We start from the raw sequence: 20,578 nt of genomic DNA on the forward strand, positions 1-20,578 counted from the left end.
ACCATTACTCCACTACTTCTTTGCATAGAATATAGTGGTTTGATTCCATATTAATGTTCTAAATTGCATATAGAGAACCTTTAAGCATTAGGGTGACGTTTTTTTTTTTTCAGAACAGAAAATGTGGAGCTATGGCAATTTTTCTTTTCTGCTCAGTCATGAGATGAAATCTCATTTCTGGTTTTGGTCCCTGTAGGAGTTCTTTCTTATTGGTGCACTGTTAAATATTCAACAGGTGTTACATCCTGCCCAGTGGAGCACCATCTCATCTGCATACAATGATTATTTCAGTCTAATTTTAACCTGTCTTGCATTGGAGGAAAATTCATAATACTGTTATACCTTTCACCAGTTTCTGAAAGCCTGCTGGCAGACAAGTTTGATGAATATGGCTATACATTCATTGCACCGAGGTAAGATGACATGTGGTTTATTTGGATTACATTTTCCAAACCATTTTTTACTTCTAACATGACTATTGTGGTTCAAAAAAGTGGCAAGTTTCAACCTTGTGATTTACTTTTTTCTGCTTTCATTAGTGCACTTTTGTTTCCCACAGGATGTACTGTAAGGACTTAAAGCCACCTGACAAGAACAAAAACAACACTGAGTTCCTCATGGAGTTCAACAATTACATTGACACAAAGACTCCAAATAACCCCATGTGTAAGTATTAAAAAAATAAATATGTCTCACCACCTTATATACTCTTGGTGCTATCAACACTGATATTTTTCTTGAGAATTAAAACTTTCCTACTGGATCATATTGTACTCTGCAACACACTGCAAGACCCCGCACTCTCTACGGGGTCCTATTTACATGTCAAAGAGCTGCTAAGCTTTACAGTATTTGCTATAGTATGTATATGTGAATGAATCTCAGCCATCTGGCTTGGCATTAAGGTGTGCATTGAAAATTTAATGGAAGAGCGCCAACTAAGATCTATTCCCAGAGGTCTCTCTTTCCAGTGAAATACAGGTCTGGCTGGATGGTTTGGTGTGCATGACCAGGCAAAGCTTTGTGATGTGGAACCCCTGTGTTCGTGTTACCCATTTGATGCTAACTCTAAAAGTCTGACCATCACACGCCTGAGTGCACATGTGTCAGGCGCGTCGGCTTAGATGTGACACACGCGCTCGCACACGCACAATATTCACCAGTAATATGCCTTCCACACCCCACCTATAGCCGCTCGACCTCATCCAATTACTGTGTGTTTGTGAGAAAGAGCAGGACACGTCAAGCCAGGAGCACGAGAGGAGCAATAAAACACAAATCAGGGGCCAGAGGACCTTCTCCCAAACATCTGACCAATGCATTAACATCCCATTTCTTGCATACACTCATTGATATGCATCCCTCACTTTTTTTGCCCATTGAGTAAAACAAAAGGTCCCTGGATATGTATAAAAGGTCTCCTTTAAGTTTAATTTGACGATTTGAGTTTGACAACTTAGTTCAAACATCTCGACAAAATCAATCCCATAAAACTTTTCATCCAATTTAAATATTACTTTCACCATTATTAGCTGGCTGTTTAATAGAGTCCATAGAGAGTTCAGAGGGAGAGAGAGAGGAGTATGGCCCATGTGGTCTATTGGCGGCTTGAGTATCGTTACACGCTTTTCTTGGTTAAGCCACTGCAGTGGCGAAGAAGTTGAAGTACATTAAGAATTCCTGGGCTGCCTTCAATAAAGGATTCCTAATGAAAACCACTGCACAAGGAGGGAAGGTGGGGTACGGGGGAAATAAAGTGTTACACCAGCTGTTTTCTCTGATGTGTGTAGTGTGTCATAAAGGTTGGAGGAGGTGGTGGGGGTATATCGACGAGTCTCAATGTTAATGGGCTGAAGCGAGTTGTCGGAGTTCAAAGTGGTGGGCACGGCCCAAAAAATGGGCCAACGGCTTTTATCACCTGTTATGTTTGTCATGTGGTCTTGTCGGATGTCTCGGAAAATAATTTGTTACTCTTATATCAACCCACTGCCCACACCTTGTCAGCAGCAAGCACATTTATCAATACATCTTTTGTGAATTTAAATACATATTTCAGTGCATCTGGTTCATTTACAGATTGTTTATATTTTGGTCTTTTTTTCCTTCATTCTTGCTCACGTTTGGACTTTATAGGCAACTCCAAGTTTAGCAATATATCAACCGAAGCTTATTCCCAAGTTGCACTCAATTTGAAATTCATTTGGATGAATAAAATGTGATGTAAGTGTTAAAGAATTCCTAACATTTCCCATGTTTTGTTTTTTCTGTCTTTCGTACGTTATTTATTGCTTTATTCCCTTTTGGTTACCTTTCCCTCCTTCCCTCTTTTTTCTAATATTATCATTCATTTTCTTTTGGCTGATGATGCTCCTCAAGAATGTATCATTCATATTCAGCAGATTCCTGCTAGACGTTTCAGGCTCGAAAATCTGAAACAACAAAAAGGTCACACTCTAAAGCTGATCAAAGACTGGACAGTCAAACATTTACTTTGATAATGTGTCGAGGCTCAAGTGATGTTTTTTTTTCTGTTAAGGTAATGTGGAGCTGGTGAACCGATTGCTCCTGGATGCTGGCATCACCTCGGAACTGATCAAGGTTTGGAAAGAAAACGAGTTACAGTAAGTGAAACACCAAATTTTTGCCTACTTTATCAATGTTTTCACAAGATGCAGCAAAAACAAACTGAAATGTGCCATCAGTTATTTGTTACTTGGTATTTGGTAATGAATGTCCAAGTGGAAAAATTGAATACAGATGGCTCAAGTATTTCAGCATCACCAGTAAATGTCATGCAGGCATAAAGCACATTCCAGATTTTTGTAACTATATGTTTTATAGCTTTATCTTCTCTGCCTGTCAGGAATGGTGTCTCGGCCAGATTTGTTGCCACCGATGGGGGGATCACACGGGTCTACCCCAAAAGGTACTTGTCAAGCTCATGGGGGAGGGGGGTTAGTTTAGAAGCATGGAAAGGAGATTATACTATGTTCAGTATTATCTGATCAAGAATAATGATCTGGTCTGCTGAGAAAGCTGTTGCTTACCCGTGAAATGCTTTGTATTGTATAAATAACATTTTGAACATTCATCCATCCATACATTGCCGCTTGACTGTGTCTGAGTCATGATGGTAACAAGCTAAGAAAAGCAGGCCATACGCCCTGATTCCTTTATCCCTAAATGCTTCTTCCAGTTACTACTGGTGATACTTAAGGCTTTCCCTGGCCAGATGGGATATATAATTCCTTTAGCCATTTCTTGGCCTTTTAATACAAAGGAGCAGTAGTTCTACTCTTAGCTCCCCCTGCATGTCCAAACTTCTTCCAGAGGTTTCTGTGCTTTGACATTTATTGCAGACAGCAAGGGATATATATATATATATATATAGATATATAAAAAAAACATGGGAGCAACATTTTTTGTTTGTTTTTGGGAGCAGCAAGTTAGGCATGGATCACCTCGAGAGACAGGCGTGTAAATAAGGGTATCTTGCACAAAAATATACATCATATTGACATAAGATATGCCAATTGGAAGCTTGTAAAGGCCAGTGAAATGGACCTAATACAGGTCCTTGAGGTACACCAGAGAGATAATGTCATTCAAAGTTGCAATTATTGAAAGTTCCTCGATGTGTTCTATGATGTCAAGATACATCTTCCACTGTAACTACTGATGCAAATATAGCTTCAAGGTGACTTCAAAGAGTGGCATAATCTGTAGCCTTGAAGACAAAACATAGATTAATCTGGACTAATGGTTTTAATGTGGGATCGCAATTAGCAGAAATTCACAGTCATCAGATTGTTGTTTACTTAGGTACATGGAGTTTCAATAAAATGAAATTACTCCATGCCACACTGAAAGGGCTCTGACATAGTTATGTTAATCAGTAAATTGGATTGCTAAAATTAAGTATTTTACAAGAAATAGAGATTGCAAATGGGTCTACAGTTCTTAAAGGGATGTAGGTTGTGGCATGTGGAGAGGTTTGATAATGGCATTATTTGTGTGTGTCTGTGTGTGTTGATTTGTATAAATGTGTTTGACAGTTCTGGGCTGTCCTGGGAAGAAGAAGCAGAGACATATGAGTCAAGTTTCTATAAGCGAAGTTTGGAGAATGATCTGTACATCTTCACCCCATCGCCATACCCTAAAGAGAATAGTGAGTAAAAGCCATCATGTATGTTTGTGTTTTCCTGTGCCTCGATGTGTATGCACATATAATGTTCCCTTATTTTTCTTGTTATAGCAACCGATGAGTCGGTCCTGGTGAGCAGAGCAGTAAATGTCGTCATTGATAATATCACACTCAAACCTGCTGGTAAGGACATACACAAACACACTCTCACACAAGAAGAGAGAGGGCCTTGTATTTACACATTTATACTTCTCGTTTCTCAAGTTGTTTCTCTCTCCATGCCACCTACATATAAACACACTCACACTCACTGCCCGGTGTCTTATTTACACACCTACATTTGCAATCCTATAGCCTTAACCCTACTCATTCCTTCATATCTTCTGACTCACACACAGATAGGCCCGTCTTTTCAGGCTGCTACTTCTCATTTGTCTAATTCTCCCTCTCCCTCTGACATATGCACACAAACACACACACACAAACCACACATCAAGTTGTCTGGGCTTCTGTGATCCTTGGCCAAGTTTGCATTTTCAAAGTTCAGAGAGTAAAGTTGACACAGAGGTCCAACATGATCTAGGATGTCTGGCTTTTGTGTTTGATTCCAGTGGTTGGTATGAAGTTAGACATTAGTGCCTGGATGGCGAGCTTCATCAACACCACTCAGAGGATGAACGTGAGTAGATTCTATGTGTGTGTGACACTTATGTACACGGACATACACTTGATCCAGACTGTGACTTTTCATTATTCTTTCTGCTCTACTGTGTTTTCAGTGCAATGATGAGATCTGTGGCTGTCAGCGAAATGATGAGGTAAGAGGTTTAACTGCACATTTTTACATTTACATTTCTAGATAAGAGTCATGAGCATTCAACACTAATTTAATATCTATGTGATTCCAGTATGTGGACTGTGTCATTCTGGATGACGGGGGCTTCCTGGTGATGTCCAATCAGGATGACGATATCAGCAAGGTAAGCCTCTGTATGTTACTCTCACTCATGAAACTTAAATCCAAGGCAGGCAAACTGTGATTATGGGTAGTCAGAAAAATCTCCGAAATATCACTGGTGCTTCTAAATTTTAGTGCCACTTTCAAATAAGACACACTTTATTAAGGCTTAATAATTGTTATTAATGGCTTAATCAATCATTGATAAATCGTTCACTAATGCTTTGTGGGTGAGGTGAAAGGAATTAATGAGATCAAATGCTGGGCTGTGTTTCTTTGTGCCAAGATAGATGTTTTTATTTTTTTTTAAACTTATTATTAATTTTTTACAGTTACAGTTTTGGTTAATGCACTGAATTCCTCTATGAAATAAGTCCCTAATCTAAATGATACCCAGGGTTTGCGGTACTTAACTGTGATCAGCCAAACCTGTTTTAAACTTTCAATCAGTCTCAATTTGCCCAATGAAGAAAATAAACCAATGAAGCCTCTCAGGCACAAGTAGAATAATCTTTACCTGTTGCTAATAGATACACACAAACACATATACAGTAAGCATTCCCCATTGCCCTTATGCTAAGTACTAAGAATGGGTCCCTGCTGTCGTCTGAGTAAATGTTTTTTCGTGCTGCCTCGGCTCCCTCCTAATCAGGGCTGGGTGTGCACTGGATAAATCAGTCGCCCTCTGAAGTTTGGCAGCAGCACTAAAACTCGGGGGCCTGAGGCCTTGTTTGTAGAAGGCTGCGTGCCCTCAATCATATTTCCTACAGGAGCAAAGTTTCTCTCTTTCTGTAAGTTTCTCGCTTTCTCTCCCGGTTTATGTCTCTCTCTTTATGTCGTTCCTTTTCTTTCTCTGAGCCCCTCGGGGAGTCTGCAGCCAACAGGGCTGTGACTGTTAATTCATTATTTGTGTTATTGCACAGGGAAAGGAGAGAAGGCTCCCTTTACCTTATAGATTGGAAGATTTATATATCCTTTGGCTGTTAGACTGAAGAGGAATGGATATGTGGAGGACGGCTCGTTAACGGTGACCTTACAAAGTGGAAGGAAAGGGATAGTTTGCATTTCCACATGCGCGCACACACGTGCCCCTTTCAGCACACACACGTACAGATGAGTACTACTTACTGTACACACTCCCTCATGGATACACAAGTACTTAAACACTCCCATGCACACGGTCATGTCACACTTCTGAGATGCCGAGACAAACTACTTCCTCTTAATAGAAAATTTATGGCTGGCTGGTGGGCTGTGTTAATCAGATAACACTGAAGTTAATCATCCTGGTCTGGGGGTGATTTACTGAGTGTGATGTGTGTCTGTAAATTCACTGTCAACATTTTCTGCTCATGTATACACAGTTTTGACTGTTTTTGTGCATGTGTTTTACATAGATTTTACAGTATAGTATGTGTTTTAAAGGTTTTTTTTAGCTCATACAGAAGGTTCAAACATTTCTCAGACCCTTGTTACTGAAATGACCAGTATCAGGCACATGTTCATCTGTGTAGGGATGTTTGAGTCTACTCGACTGTAATTTCAAATCTCCTTCTGCTTACAAATGGCCAGAAGACTATAAAAAGAAATAACTTATAATTAGGGTAGAAAGACACAATAAACTGTGTCTCGTATTCTTTAATAATACAGTGCTTTTGGCCATTTTAAACAATCTCTTCTGTAAAGGAATTGTTTAACATCTGGGGAAATGCACTCATTTGCTTTTGTGACAAGTGTTTGATGATAAGATTGATACCACTCTCAAGTTCAAGTTCAAGTTTCTTTATTGTCATTATGCAAGATGACGAAATTTTGCAGACTCCCGGCAAGTCACATACATAAATAAGGTAGAATAATTAAATAGACAAACAAACAAAATGTATGTGCAGAGGAACATATGTACAGGGGTAAGAAGTGATGGGTGATGAGTGATGATAATAAGGTGTCTAATGTCTAATGGCAATGTAATGTCAATTAAATATTAAGCAATACGTATAATACGTAACAGCTTACATGTCTCTGTGCAAAGGAAACAAAATTGGCCTACTAGCACCTCTAAAGCTCACTAATTAAAATGTTACATCTTATTTGTTTAATTGGTTTAATTGGTTTAAACAACCAAACTTTATAATGGACTATTTTAGACTTTTTCTGTTTACATGCTGTCACTTTCTTTATGGGTACCATTTCATGGCCGGGATCAGTAACCTCCTCAACACTTTTTTACTTTTGGTCAGAGCCAGGCTAATTGTTTCCAGCCTTATCATTAGCTAAGCTAACCAGTTGCTTGCTTCAGCTACATATTTACCACACAAACTTAGTAGTAGTAGTGTTGATATTTTCATCTTAACTCTGGACATGAAAACCAATAAGCAGATTTCCCAAAACATCAAACTATTCTATTAAAAAATATACCTTAAACTGTTTAAATCGTCAAGGTTGAATTACAAGTCCGGCAAAGAGGCCCCATCAGTTGCCTTGGAGTTCCCAGGTTTACTGTGTGTTAATTGCTATGTGGTCATTTTATTGTCAGTTGTTACACCACAATGACATGATAATGACGTGAATATTTGGCCTGGGTCAAAATTTAAGACCCTCATTACTTGAGGAGATGCTGTACTTACATGGATCAATTTCCTAAACAGAATTGTGTTATATATAAAGTTATAACATGGATTGTAGGAATACTGTGCACATTGAATGGGAAGTGGTAAAGAAGTGGGCTAACAGCAGGCCAGCAATGAATTTTTGCCTAAGTTTGCCTGACCCATGCTACAAAAGTACTATAAAAGAGAGGATTTTTCATTTTCTTCTCCCTATCCTTAGATCGGGCGCTTCTTTGGTGGTATCGATCCGATCCTCATGAAAAACCTGGTCAACTCGTCCCTGTTCACCTTTAAGAAGACCTTCGACTACCAGTCGCTCTGTGACCCCAAGAAAGAGAGCAAGGCGGCTGCGGGCCTGCGATCTGTCTACGTGGTGAGTTACATAAGCCAGAGACCGTTCACACACAACCTACAACACTCACACACGTGCGCGCACACGGAGCCACCCACATGTGCAAACCCACACTTACATGTTCACACATTTTGATATCCATACATATACGTTTACTCGCGTCTCTGCATGAACACACAGACAGATGCAAGCACGCATGCAGCCATTTGTAGCCATACCTTGCTTGCTCACACCCTTCCAACCGGTTACACACACGCGCACGCACACACAAACCTTCACTCACCGGGGAGCCATAAATCTGGATAGAGCAGATGAGAAGGGAAACAGAGGGTATGGTGAAAGCGTTAGAGTGGGAGTTGCAGTAACAGTAACAGGATTAGGTGGTCTAGCGTGCTTGGCTAACACACCAAGTGATGTAGAAAGAGGCACTGTTTTTCATCACTTACAAGCGTGAAATGATGCAAACATTTCAGCAGACATTTCAGTGGGTGCTAATGAATTTCTCTTGAATGCTGAAGCAGAAAGGTCATAACAAGTAGCGGTAAGTAGAGGTGATAAGCTGATACCTAAGAAAGAGATTAAAGAATCTGTAGGTAGTTACAGTTACACAAATTCCTCTAACTTATACAAACCATGTCATTTCCTGACTTTGACAACACGCTCGAGTCACCAAGGTGAGATGAAAGATGCAGATATGTTCTGATCAAAGACACCGTCAACAGCCGGTGATGCCTCTAACACGGTTAGTTAAGAGTCCTTGATGACTCAACACGCCATCAACTGAAGAGAGGACACAGCAGTGATTCACCAAAACAAGGCCCTCGCATGCTAACCCTAATCAAAGCAGCATGTTGGGTCTTTGATTCAAACCGTGTGCTGCTTTGTTTTCTCACTGGCTCTTTGTTTACATATTTATGCCCGCATCTGTTGAGGAAGATTGTGTTCTAATTTCCTCTGAGGGGAAAGAAAATAAAATCTCTGGACCTTTTGGTCTTTGTGCCTGGCAAAACCGGGCAGTCTGCAGCCACTGTAAGAACAAACAGGATGTTCAGATTGGCTCAACCATCTTAATTTGATTTCTTAGAAGAGTATTTCAAACATGATTTGTCATGTTCTGATATTAATTCTCACTTTGTTTGTCCCTCTCAGCCCACAATTGCAGATATTTTGAATATAGGATGGTGGGCAACAGCTGCAGCCTGGTGAGTCCTTTTTAGCTGAGCTTCCTCTAATATGGTTGGCATTAGTGTCAGCACTTTTTTTTCAAATGATTAATAACAAAAATATACACAATAAAGCCATCATTTTATGTCCCCGTGCTCAGATCCTAATAGAAAGCAGGCAAAGATTTGTTCCTCCAAAGTGAACATGCTGTATAGCATCTGTTTAATAGCTGAATTGTTCCCACGACAGTTGACATTCCTCAAAATCTTCTCTTGATTTATTGATGCATTAGCATTTACACAGATTATTTATTGTAGATTATGTTCCAGTGAATCCAGGCATGTTTCACCCTTGGAGTTTGTTTTTGCTCTTAGGTCCATACTGCAACAGTTACTGGTCAGCATCACATTCCCTAATTTCCTGGACGCAGGTGAGTTTCCATCAGTACGACACAGACAAAAGTGTAGTCCGAAAAGGTGTTCTTTTGCAATATTGAGTCAGCAATGCACAGCGCAAAAGGCCTCATTATAGAAATGATATAGTAATAGATGTGCATTGTAAGTTACTTTGACAAGGCCTCAAAAGATATTAAACTCACTATTTTCAAACTATTGCTTTCCCTTGAAGTTCTAGTGCAAAACTCACCACATGCCAAGAACATGTAGTTATTCATACTGTTGTTCATAGGAACACTTGAACACTCATTTATCTTCAGAGGATTTTATGTGTGCAAGATGTTGGACACTTGACTCAGACTGTGTCAGTGTGGGGTTGTGTTTGTATGTGTAGTTTGCGTGGGAACAAATGCTAATTAGAATTAATTACCAAAAGAAACCAAATAACAGCTCTCTCTTTGTTTATAGTTTTATATGCTATGTGATAAAGATGATGCATGTTAGGACCAGCTTATCCAAATAGTGAAAAAAAAACACACATTCTGACTTACTTCTCCTGGTATTGAGCTATGCAGGACAAACCTGGGTTGTGTTTGTCCAGATTTTGAGATATCTGTCTGTGAGATTTCTGCTGCCACTTCAGTGGAGATGACAGCTGACCTCGCAGTTAAATCATCCAGACTGTTTCCTCAGTAGAATGTTGCTCTAATGAAAACTACCCACAGTGGACTTTGATGTTGAGACATGAATCTCAAATTATGGGCAAATAAAAGCAGAATTACCAGAATTGGTACGAGTAAGTGAGAGAAAACATGTTTTTTTGTAATTTGGGTACACAGTTCATGTTGTTTCTCCATTGCACTGTTTTCCATGTGCAAAGGGGATTTGCGCTATGTGATTTTTAAGCACCCTAGAGCGCCCAAAAGAAAAAAAATCCAGTGTGCACTTGTGCACCTGGATGTACAGTAGGAGTCAGATGGCCAGCTCTAGTTTAGTGCATAAGTATTATGGTTTTCTCTTCGTAGTTGCTAAATCAACAGATGTACATTATTTTGAAAAATCAAATCAAAAACCAATTGATACTGCTTCAATTTAATATAGTTTTGCTCACTAAAAATCCTTCACTGTCAAATCACCTATCTACCACCGACTAGTATCTTTTAACAGTGTTACATTTTTTTCCTGTGTCAGATGTATATTTTGTATTCAAGTATCTGTTTGAATAAACACACCTGAATGTTCTTGTGTGTCTTTCCACAGCTGAGATGGATGACGAAATATCAGACGCTATGCTGAAAGAGGTCTGCATCACAGAGCAAACTCAATACTACTTTGAAACCAACAACCTGTCCTTCAGAGGCACAATTGACTGTGAAAACTGCACCAGGTAAAAAGATCCTCTCCTGCACACTCACTGTCTAGCTAAGGTCCAAACCCTTTCCCTGACCTGCACTGATGAGACACAAATGAAGTCCCAGAGGTGGCACTATGAGAGGGCCGTAAAAATTCACATGCCATGAAGGTGAAGTCAAGTCAGTAGTGTGGACCACCGTCTTGGCATGGCCGTGTGTGTGATCGCACACGTGTGTGTACATACGCCATTTTAAGGCCCCCTCGTGCCGGCTAATGGAGTGCCTGCCCGCATGCCGCGCGGCGTTCCTGCACATTAGCTGCACACACGTTTCGTTTTAATGACCACCATAAAAAAAGCAGAGAAAATCATTTGTGCACCAGCGACATGTGGGTTTCAGTTAAGGTCCTGAGGTGGGGTGGCACAGCAGGTTGGTGTCCCCTTAGGAATAAAAGCAGTTAGGAGATTTGATTAAGCGTTTCACAGTGTGCTGTTTATTGTGTTTGGAGTTAAAGAGTGTAAGTATCCTGCAGTGTTGCTTAGTCATGTATGAGGACTAATTAATGCTTACTCTGTAGCAACATACGTCTTTCTTTTGTTGCTTTCTGGTTAAACACAGCATGTCTCAGGGAATTTTTTTTTTCTCTTTCCTGGACTCAAGCCCATGTGTCAACAACTCATCTTGTCTCTCTTGTGTGTCTGCTCCTCTCCAGGATCTACCACGCTGAAAAGCTGCCCAAGACGAACCTGGTCTTTGTCATTGCTGATGCAAAACTCACCTGCTTGTCTTGCGACACCAAGCAGTTAATACAGGAGGAACAGCAGTGTATCCTTTTACCCAGCGCAGCTGTCATCTGGCACAGAACATGTGCATTTGATTCAGTTTACAGATGTTTAAAAATTGTCATTTCTAACCTGACGCTAGACGCTGATTGTGACATGTGACATTAGTCACTATTTACTACATTTGCATCTTCTGAATCCCACGGTCGAATGACTGAATAATGAGTTAGTATTTCCACAGTAATTGACGTTTAAAATTTGGACCAGAGTTGAGATATGTCTGCACTGGATTTCTCTCTGTGTCTGTAAGGCAGATGGTAGTGTGGGATACGTCTGCTGAATAGCTCACAAACAAATCTATTATGTTCTCTCAAACACACAGGGCTGTGGTGAGTTAGGGATTACGTCTCTTGGAAAATGCATTGCTCGAAAATGAGTGCCATATAATTGAGGTATTGAGCAAAGTGCTTCAAAACCAAAGAGACAACTTACTCCATAATTGTACTAGATTTGCTTGATTTGGACAGTAATATAATATATCCTCATTAATCAATGTTACATTTAATCATTTTCCATGGGACAGTCGGAGTAACAGTCAACCATCTGTTATTACAAACACAGATTCACTCATAGACTGTCGTGTTCCTGACTTTACTCATCCAGCTGATGGTCCTGATCCCTGTGAAATGGCTCAAAATCCTCGGTACAGGAAAGGGCCATCGGTCTGTTTTGATAACACCGAACACGTAAGTTTCTTTCATCAGACCTGGACAGCTTCTGGTTGAGAACAGTGTGAACTGCACAACTGTGTTGCTGAGGGTGCTCTGTGTAGAGTTTCATCTATAATTTTATCAGGCTACTAAACAGTTTGGCCTCTGCTGCTTTATTGGTCTCATAAGAATTAAAGAAGTTTGCAGAAAATCCAGCCGGAAATTGGAAAAGCCCTTCAAATTAAAACGTGTGCCCAGAGGCTACTGTTTTTGGATTTCACTGCTAAAATTGTTTATCACCAAGGATAACTGAGGCCTGGCAAACCTAACACACATTTTTGAATACCCCAAGACAGGGCTGGGCAATAAACAACACATATTTACTCATAAGCATCAAGTTCAGTGAAAAACAATTGTCAAAAATCTGATATAATCTGATATAGCTGAGGACACAGCAGTGACTCAGTATAGAATTGTTCATTTAGATATAACATTAGCACTCATTTTGAGACGTTTGCCTGGTCAAGCCAGTCTACTGTTTGTTGCTGGGCAGGCAGCATACGGACTGTTTATGAGGGGAACCAAAACAGTAAAGGTGCAGGCCGTAAAACCAAAACAACGAGCTGAAAGATGCTAAACCGCTCAGTGGAGCTTAGTGGAAGTGCAGAGTTGGTCGATAATTCTGGGTTTATTGTTAATGTAAATATAGTGAGTAGCTTTAAAATGAGAACATCTACAACATTCAACGAAATTTAACCAGAGTCCAACCAACAAATCAGTTTTGAACTGCTCAGACTGTGATACATTTACTGTAGTAGAAATGATAATTTATATCCTCCAGCCCTAACCCCAATGTGCCTCTTATTAGGATGGGTTTTTTTTTTATTATCACATCAAAGTTTAAATTGCAGATGAAAACAACTAATAACCTGGAATCTGAGAGGTAGCAACAGCAACATATTAGGGGACAGTAAAATATAAAGGAAGGATTTCAGTTAGTGCTTTAAAGGAAGTTAAGCTTTTAGCCTGACTGGCCAGAACCCAAAGTCCTTATGCTGCACTCCCAATATGGAAACAATATATCAGTGAAGAAATTCTACTCATGGCACCCTTCCATCACTAATATCTCTAACATAGTGCATGTTTTTTTAATGCAATCCCTCGAAAGCTGTGTGTGTGCAGATTTCCCACGCATAGACAGTTTGTTACACAACTATGAATAACTAAGCTAAACAAATATTTTAATGAGTACCACAGAATCTCTGCGTGTGAAACCTATGTTCTTGAATGCTCTGTTTGTTTGCACTCTATAGTCTTTTTCCAGTGTAAAAGTTTGTCATTATGATGAATTACCTCTTATGCCTGCACTGTCTCACTCACTCACTCACTCACTCACACACACTCACATACACACACTACCTTTTTCTCTCACACTTGTCTTGCACTACTCTCTAAACTAATTTTCTTGACTTTTCTGCTCATGTTTGCTTTCTAACTTCTTGCTAACTATGTGGACCTTTTGCTGCATGATTCTCTTTCTCTCTGTTTTCTCTGTTTCCTGCTGTGTGATTGGCTGTGATGGTTAGGATGAGGCCATGTGCCGAAGGAGCGCAGGCTCCCCATTGGCTTCCTCTCTGCTCATGTTACTGCTGCCACTGTTCATATGCTGTCTCGGGTCAGTCCCATAACGCTAGCTCTATCTCTTTCATTGACATTTTATCATTATCTTATACTCAGTCTTACTGTCTTTGACTCACAACTCTTGCACCCTTTCTCCTGATGTTTCTGTTCTGTTTGTCCTCCTCACCTTATCTCCTCTTCTTTCTGCTTTGTTCCACCACTTCATGTCTTTTTCCATTGTTTTCCTACCCTTTTCTTTCTCACCTGTCACTCTTTCTTATGTTCTACCACCATCTGTCTTCACCCCCGTCAACCTACCTCCAAGTTTCTTTCTGTCTCTCGCCAACATTTTCTCATTTTCTCCTCCATCTCACCTGACTTTGAACCTCAAGCCATGCTCTTTGTACTGTATCTTTCCCCATCTATCATTATCCGTCTCAGGCAATAGATTCCAGTGTCTATCTCTGCTGACATGTGATTACTGATGTAGTCAGACACTAGCTAAAACAGACCACTCACTTCTCATTTGCATCCAGACCTTTGTGCGTCTCTTTTAATGATTCTCAACTTTTTTTCCTCTCCAAAGGCAGGACATTCTTTTCCTTGTACCTCTCCAGATGCTAAGCATAGAGAGAGTGAGAGTGTCCTATCAGTTTTGGTCAGACATAATGGCCGAAGATTTTCCACTCAATTACAAAACAGACATTTTGAAGTTTTTTTTTTTTTCTTTTATATTTTCTGACCTCTTGTTTGATCCTTGCATACCTCTGGTTGACTGTTTGTGAACCCCCATCACCCCTGTAGTGTTGATATGATGCTAAACCTTTCAAACTTTTGCAGTGATTTACTACTCAAAATCTTTAGCGATTGTTTAAACAATGGGTCCTTGATTTCAGACAGGTAAACAAAAGCAGGCTTCAGCCAGCAAAAGCGTTGATTACCAGATAAATTGACAACATACTGGCACTAACAGCTATCGAATGTTTGCTGAAGCTAATGGAGGGCAAAGACACTGTCACCGACTTTTTAGTGTTGCCAGCTGACTTTAATATGGACTCGATGGCTCCATAAATTAATGATAAGACTAAGGTTAAAGTTTAGCTACATGTCTCAGGCAAAACAATCAACATCCTCATCCTCATCAGTCAGTAATCCATATAAAGGACATGAAAATAAAGAAACATTGCTCTTGAATTGCAGTTGTTTCAAACAGTGTTTTAAGTATGATACAAATCTAAGATTACACTGTTATTTAATCCTAACATAACCCTGTTTGGCTGCTCATTTTACTTAGTGGTTTGTATTTTCAAACAGTATGTTTTCACTTTTAATGTCACCAGAGAAAAAGCTTTTAGGATGAGAACTAGGGGTTGTTGGTTTTACTTTGTGAAATCCAGTAGAGCAGGACAGGGCCAATCTAAACTCAGATAACTTTCAGGACTGTCTTCTACGTGAACTAGCTGCGAATGGAGCTTTTTTCGAGGTAACCTGTTGCTAGTTAGGTGGGCATGCTGATGAATGCTTTTGTTAGGCTGTTCAGGGGAGGGGTTTTCTGAATGGGCAAATGAAAAATATCTAATCTGTTGGTTTTCTCAATCAGTAACGTCATTTCTTTTCCTCCCTGCTTGGCACCAGGAGGAGGACCCTGACTGTGGTGGGGCATCCGGCCTGAGCCCCTCCCTCTGGCTTACAGTGGCCCTTCAGCTGCTTCTGCTCTGGGTTTTGACCGACTCCAGACACCATGCCGTCCCGTCATGACCTCTGAACATCGTGATCACACCCCCTCTCTCTCTCTCTCCCTCTGTTATCTCCAAAATGGCAAACAGCATGCAGCGCTGCCAGTGAAATGAAATGATGAACGTTCGATGAGAAGCACTTGTAACAAACAAAAACCTGTGAGCCCCACCATCTTCTCACTTTCTTCTTTTGATACCTTCATTCATTTTTAGGGGTTTCTCAAAGTGATTTCACCAGGTGCAACGGGTACAAGTGACGAAAAAGAAAAGAATGTTGGAAGAAATCAGTCTGAAAGATTAGAAAGAACTCGACCTTCGCCTGTCCTTCATCCCGTCGATGGTCCCCGCCAGCTGAGATTACAAGAATCCAAAGATTCATTTTGATTGGCGACTTTCTCTGGCTTGATGTCATTGATGAAAGAGATCGGACTGCCTTATATTATCAGAGGGATTTAAGTCACAATGGGGGGACTTTTTATTTATTGAAGATGTTGAGCGATTTTATTCACCACTGCCAGAAACAGCGCTACCTTTTGTGAGCGTGCGGTTTATTTTGATTAGATTTGCAGTGGCTAGTTATTAGGTATTTATTGTTTTTGTGGTTGAGAATTCGGCTAAGATTGCAGTAACAGATGCCAAATTGTTACATCACAAGCTTGTGCCCTTCATTTTGCCTCACATTGGGTTGATTATGACAATGATGTCGCAGTCAGATTTTTAGATAGCACCACCCAGAACATCTTCATAGTGTTTCTGAGGGTTCGCAAGATGTCTTTACTTTTGCCCGTGTTCTTTCATGTAGATACTGTGCTTGCAGTGTGGAAATCATGTTCATTGTTATGTTTATGCACAGAAAGAAATCCTTTAACTGCCACAGAGCATCTGTCTCTGAGTGTATGGATTTTAACCTTGTAGCTGATAATCTAACCATCAGCCCTGATCAAGAGTGGTAAATTATCTGGATTTCCCACCTTGGTGTTGGATCGCTCCAATGAAAACTTTGTTGCCATAGTGCGTATTAACCAATCAGGGTGAGCCTGGCTGGTGTCCTATGCATGCTCATTGGACAAAATCTCTAGTGCCATGTGGACTGTGTGACTCAGATGAACCCTTTAGCTTTGTAGACTGTGGCTAGCATGCTACTGTTACTGTTTTATTGCCACCACTAAAGAAAATGAATGGGTCGGATTTACAAATTTCTATTTGATATTTTGCTCAGCAAAACAGGAAAACAGTACATTTGTATTCACTGCTGCTGTCACTTTGTAGATTAAATTACTAGTATCTGCACTGTAATTTAAAGTGCAGCTGCTATTTGTCTTTATAGTTTGATCTCCTAACTGAAGACCAACCTCTATCCCTCTGTAGTACCGAGGTTCCGTCTTGCAGTTTATTATACTGTGGTACGATATTACCCAGCAGAAATCACTGCAGTCAGTCCATGCTTATGATCCTATCCACTGCTGTATCTCATTTTCTTCAATATAAGTTCATCTTCTTTCATTTGGTGTGCCTTCTTTCCCATTATTTATGTAGATTGAAACATTGCTAACGTAAGCGTGAAGATTAACACGTGATTTTCTGTGGTTGGTTTTATTAAAATCGTGTCATCTTGTTTGCCAGAGCGGAGAACAGAGAAATAGTCAGATTTATCAATGCAGTAATCAGCCAAGTCACTGCTGCAGAGTAAAAGAAGTCTGCCAAATTTAGAAATGATAACACATCTCACAGGACTAAATCTGGATTCTTAAAGCCGTTAAATGTCAATGCAGCACTAATAATATCAGAATGAGAATAAATAACCCACTTTGTTAATTTCAGGATGGCAATATGAATCCATCCCAAATATGCAATATGTATAAAAGAAATATTTTTTACTCTTTGGACAATATTGAAAATTAAAAGAAGTAAATTCAATTAGGCAGACAATAATCCAAAAAAAAATGTGCTTGTTGTAAAGAAAGAGGCTTTAAATCCTTGATATAAAAATGTCACTTTTACTTAAAGGAGCTGCTCTTGACGGTTTGTTTGGCACTGCTGTCAGTGAGTAAGCCCACATTTTGATCATCCTTTAGGTGTCTGTTGGTTCCAGGTAAAAAGTGACAATCACAGGTTAAAATGATCCGTATGTAGGTTATGTGTGATAACTCATAAGTTCACTGAGAACTGTGACTGATGCTGTAACTAGTGATATCAGATACTTTGTGGATGCACTCCATGTTTCTACTGCCTAGTAGCACCCCCAAATCACCAGATTTCCTGATTTTCCTGTCAACATTTTCAAATTGAACTATTATCTGTGCTTCAGATTCAAAACATCAACAGAGGAAGCAATTTTGGGATTTGTGGGATGCTTTACACACCAATAAAACAAAAGCAGGGAGTGCATCTTTTTGTAAGAGTCCAATATATAAACACTGACGCATGTTTGCAGGAAGCTACTTAATTTTGTGGGGACGTGAAAACCACAGAAACTAAGCTATGTACACCACATTGCCACTAGCATTTGTCTCTCATCCCAGTTGTTTTAGTTAAATGATTGCTGTAACATCATATTTAATCATGTCAGTTTATAAGAATTCCTCCAGATCAGGTCAAGGAGTGCTTGTTTGGTCGTCTTATTTTTTTGGCAAAGCATCACTGTCACCATTAAAACACCATCATTGTAACTTTCCGAGTGGTGCACTTTTTACTCTCGATGTTATCTAAACAATGTGGTGAAACTAACAATGGTATTTATGCTCATCATTTACTAACACTCAAGAATATCAAGTGCCATATAGGACTCTCTTATTCTCTCATGGAGAAACCTATTATCGTAATATAACATTTATGCAATTTACCAAGGCAAGATGTAAGTCTCATAATTTGTTTCCCTGTGCTGCATGGTTGTGGCTGACAATTTGATTTTAAAAAAACATATCCAGTGTGCTCCTGCTTTAGTGTGTAATGTTGGGAAGCACAATATTCTGGGTGTCAGGTATTTTGTTCATGATATGATAAGGTATGATCAGCTATTACTGCCTTTCTCTTGGGGAGACAGCATTTGGCTCCACCCTGGTCTGAGTTAGCGAGGAAAAGGGAACCTAATTGGCCAGCATGATGTTTGAATGCACTATTCAGGATGTCTGATTGGTTCAAGCAAGATATGATTCTCTATTATTCAAGGACCATACCAGTGATTTAGCATTTTTTAGGACAGTTCCAGTCAGTCCACCACTTTGGTCCAGATTGAAATATTACAACATTTATTAAATGGATTCCCGTGAAATCGTGTACAGCCGTTCATGGTTCCTAGATGATGAATCCTGTTATTTCCTCTGCCCTAACTTTTGCTCAACCAACACCATGAGGTTCATATTTGTGGCCTTGAGCGAAATGTTTCTATTGGAGTGCGTTCAATGAAATGTGGACCAATTCCCCATCTGCCTCTGCTGTACTTTGTGTTTAGTGCTAAAAACAAAGAGAAAAAAGGAAATACTCCCCATCCAACAAATGAAACTAAGAAGGAGAACACGGTAGACATTATCTGCAATGTTACCATTATCATTGAGCATTTAGCCTAAAGCACCACTGTGTCTGAGTGACATCCTGCATGAGGCCGAGTACAAGTGCAACCTCACATAGGATGCTAGCGTGGCAGACTTGTTTGCACGTTTATTATTTCCAAGCAACCATTTGTTTCCAGTAATTCGCATAAGTTTGACTCTCCTAATTTATTTTTAAAGTGTACAAAAATGAATGAAAACCAATGGTTGCCTGAAAAGTAACACACCTTAAAATGTGGGGAAAATTGGAAAAGAAATTAATTGTAGTTAAGACGCTCAACTTGGAAAAACGCTGGTATGGTCCTGTCAGTCACTTTGGGCAGAGACTACATTGTACAGATATGAAATGAGTGGAAATATGTAAAACCTAAAAATGCTCGAACTGAATCCTTTTAGAAGTGTAGAGCAAACACTGGAGAATGAACATGAGCTCCCTACTCATCCAGATGTTCCATCATACTCTTAAGTGCTAAAATCAGATGCTGTCACCTCAGGAACAATATATTCTCTCGATGTGATATGAAGTGTTTTTGATTCTTGGTGCTCTCTGTATGGATCGTGTGGGTAGGCCTTTTTATTTCTGGAATCTTGAGGATTGCTTAGTGTGTGTTTTTTGTGTCTGTTACCTTGCTGCCACTCTTTGGCAGACAATTGGCGGGCCTGTCAGTCAATCTTTCTCTGCCTTTGGTTTTAAGGCAGGCTCTTGATGGAGGCATCCACCGAGCCAGCCCTCTCCAGACTCTACTCTGGGAGGTTCTTGGTGGGCCTCTCCGTCAATCTCCCTCCATTGTGCTTTAATATGTTACACTTTAGTGGAACTTGATTCTCCAGAATCAGTTGTGTAAAAATTTGTACAAAACAGATGTTGTTCTCAAGAAAAAAGAAAAAAAGAACAATGTTTATAATCCTGGGGAGGAAAAACGTGGTTATTCATGTGCAAATAAGGTATATTCAGAATAAAAGTTTATGATTACTATCTGTTGCATTGCGTTTAGAGTTCTGGCTGATGTCCCTTTCTTTCAAAATGTCTGTTTTTTTTCCTCAGTGGATCAGATTTCTGTTACGAACTTCTGTCACATTGCCAATACACATTTCCCATCCAAATGTGTGTGAGAATGAGAAGGAAGCACCCCGAGTCTGCTCTCCCAGTGTCTAGCCAACATCATAAACTGACGTCCAGCCAAAATCAACAATGTCCAGGAAAAGAAACA

General features: G+C 39.9%; 1 protein-coding gene across 1 annotated transcript in view; it reads left to right on the top strand.

The window, feature by feature from the left end:
- Positions 1-20,349, top strand: part of LOC139221551 (voltage-dependent calcium channel subunit alpha-2/delta-1-like) — an 85,633-nt gene extending 65,284 nt beyond the window's left edge. The window contains exons 23-38 of the mRNA XM_070853453.1: positions 353-413; positions 560-666; positions 2,537-2,621; positions 2,864-2,926; positions 4,056-4,168; positions 4,256-4,327; positions 4,756-4,823; positions 4,924-4,962; positions 5,053-5,124; positions 7,929-8,081; positions 9,210-9,262; positions 9,599-9,654; positions 10,880-11,006; positions 11,684-11,796; positions 12,417-12,499; positions 15,719-20,349. Of these exons, the coding sequence (XP_070709554.1) occupies positions 353-413; positions 560-666; positions 2,537-2,621; positions 2,864-2,926; positions 4,056-4,168; positions 4,256-4,327; positions 4,756-4,823; positions 4,924-4,962; positions 5,053-5,124; positions 7,929-8,081; positions 9,210-9,262; positions 9,599-9,654; positions 10,880-11,006; positions 11,684-11,796; positions 12,417-12,499; positions 15,719-15,841 (1,388 nt within the window). The 3' untranslated portion in view covers positions 15,842-20,349. The remainder of the gene's footprint in view (positions 1-352; positions 414-559; positions 667-2,536; positions 2,622-2,863; positions 2,927-4,055; positions 4,169-4,255; positions 4,328-4,755; positions 4,824-4,923; positions 4,963-5,052; positions 5,125-7,928; positions 8,082-9,209; positions 9,263-9,598; positions 9,655-10,879; positions 11,007-11,683; positions 11,797-12,416; positions 12,500-15,718) is intronic.
- Positions 20,350-20,578: the final 229 nt, after the last annotated feature.

The sequence above is a fragment of the Pempheris klunzingeri genome, chromosome 22 (assembly GCF_042242105.1).
Source record: "Pempheris klunzingeri isolate RE-2024b chromosome 22, fPemKlu1.hap1, whole genome shotgun sequence".
Classification (NCBI taxonomy): domain Eukaryota; kingdom Metazoa; phylum Chordata; class Actinopteri; order Acropomatiformes; family Pempheridae; genus Pempheris; species Pempheris klunzingeri.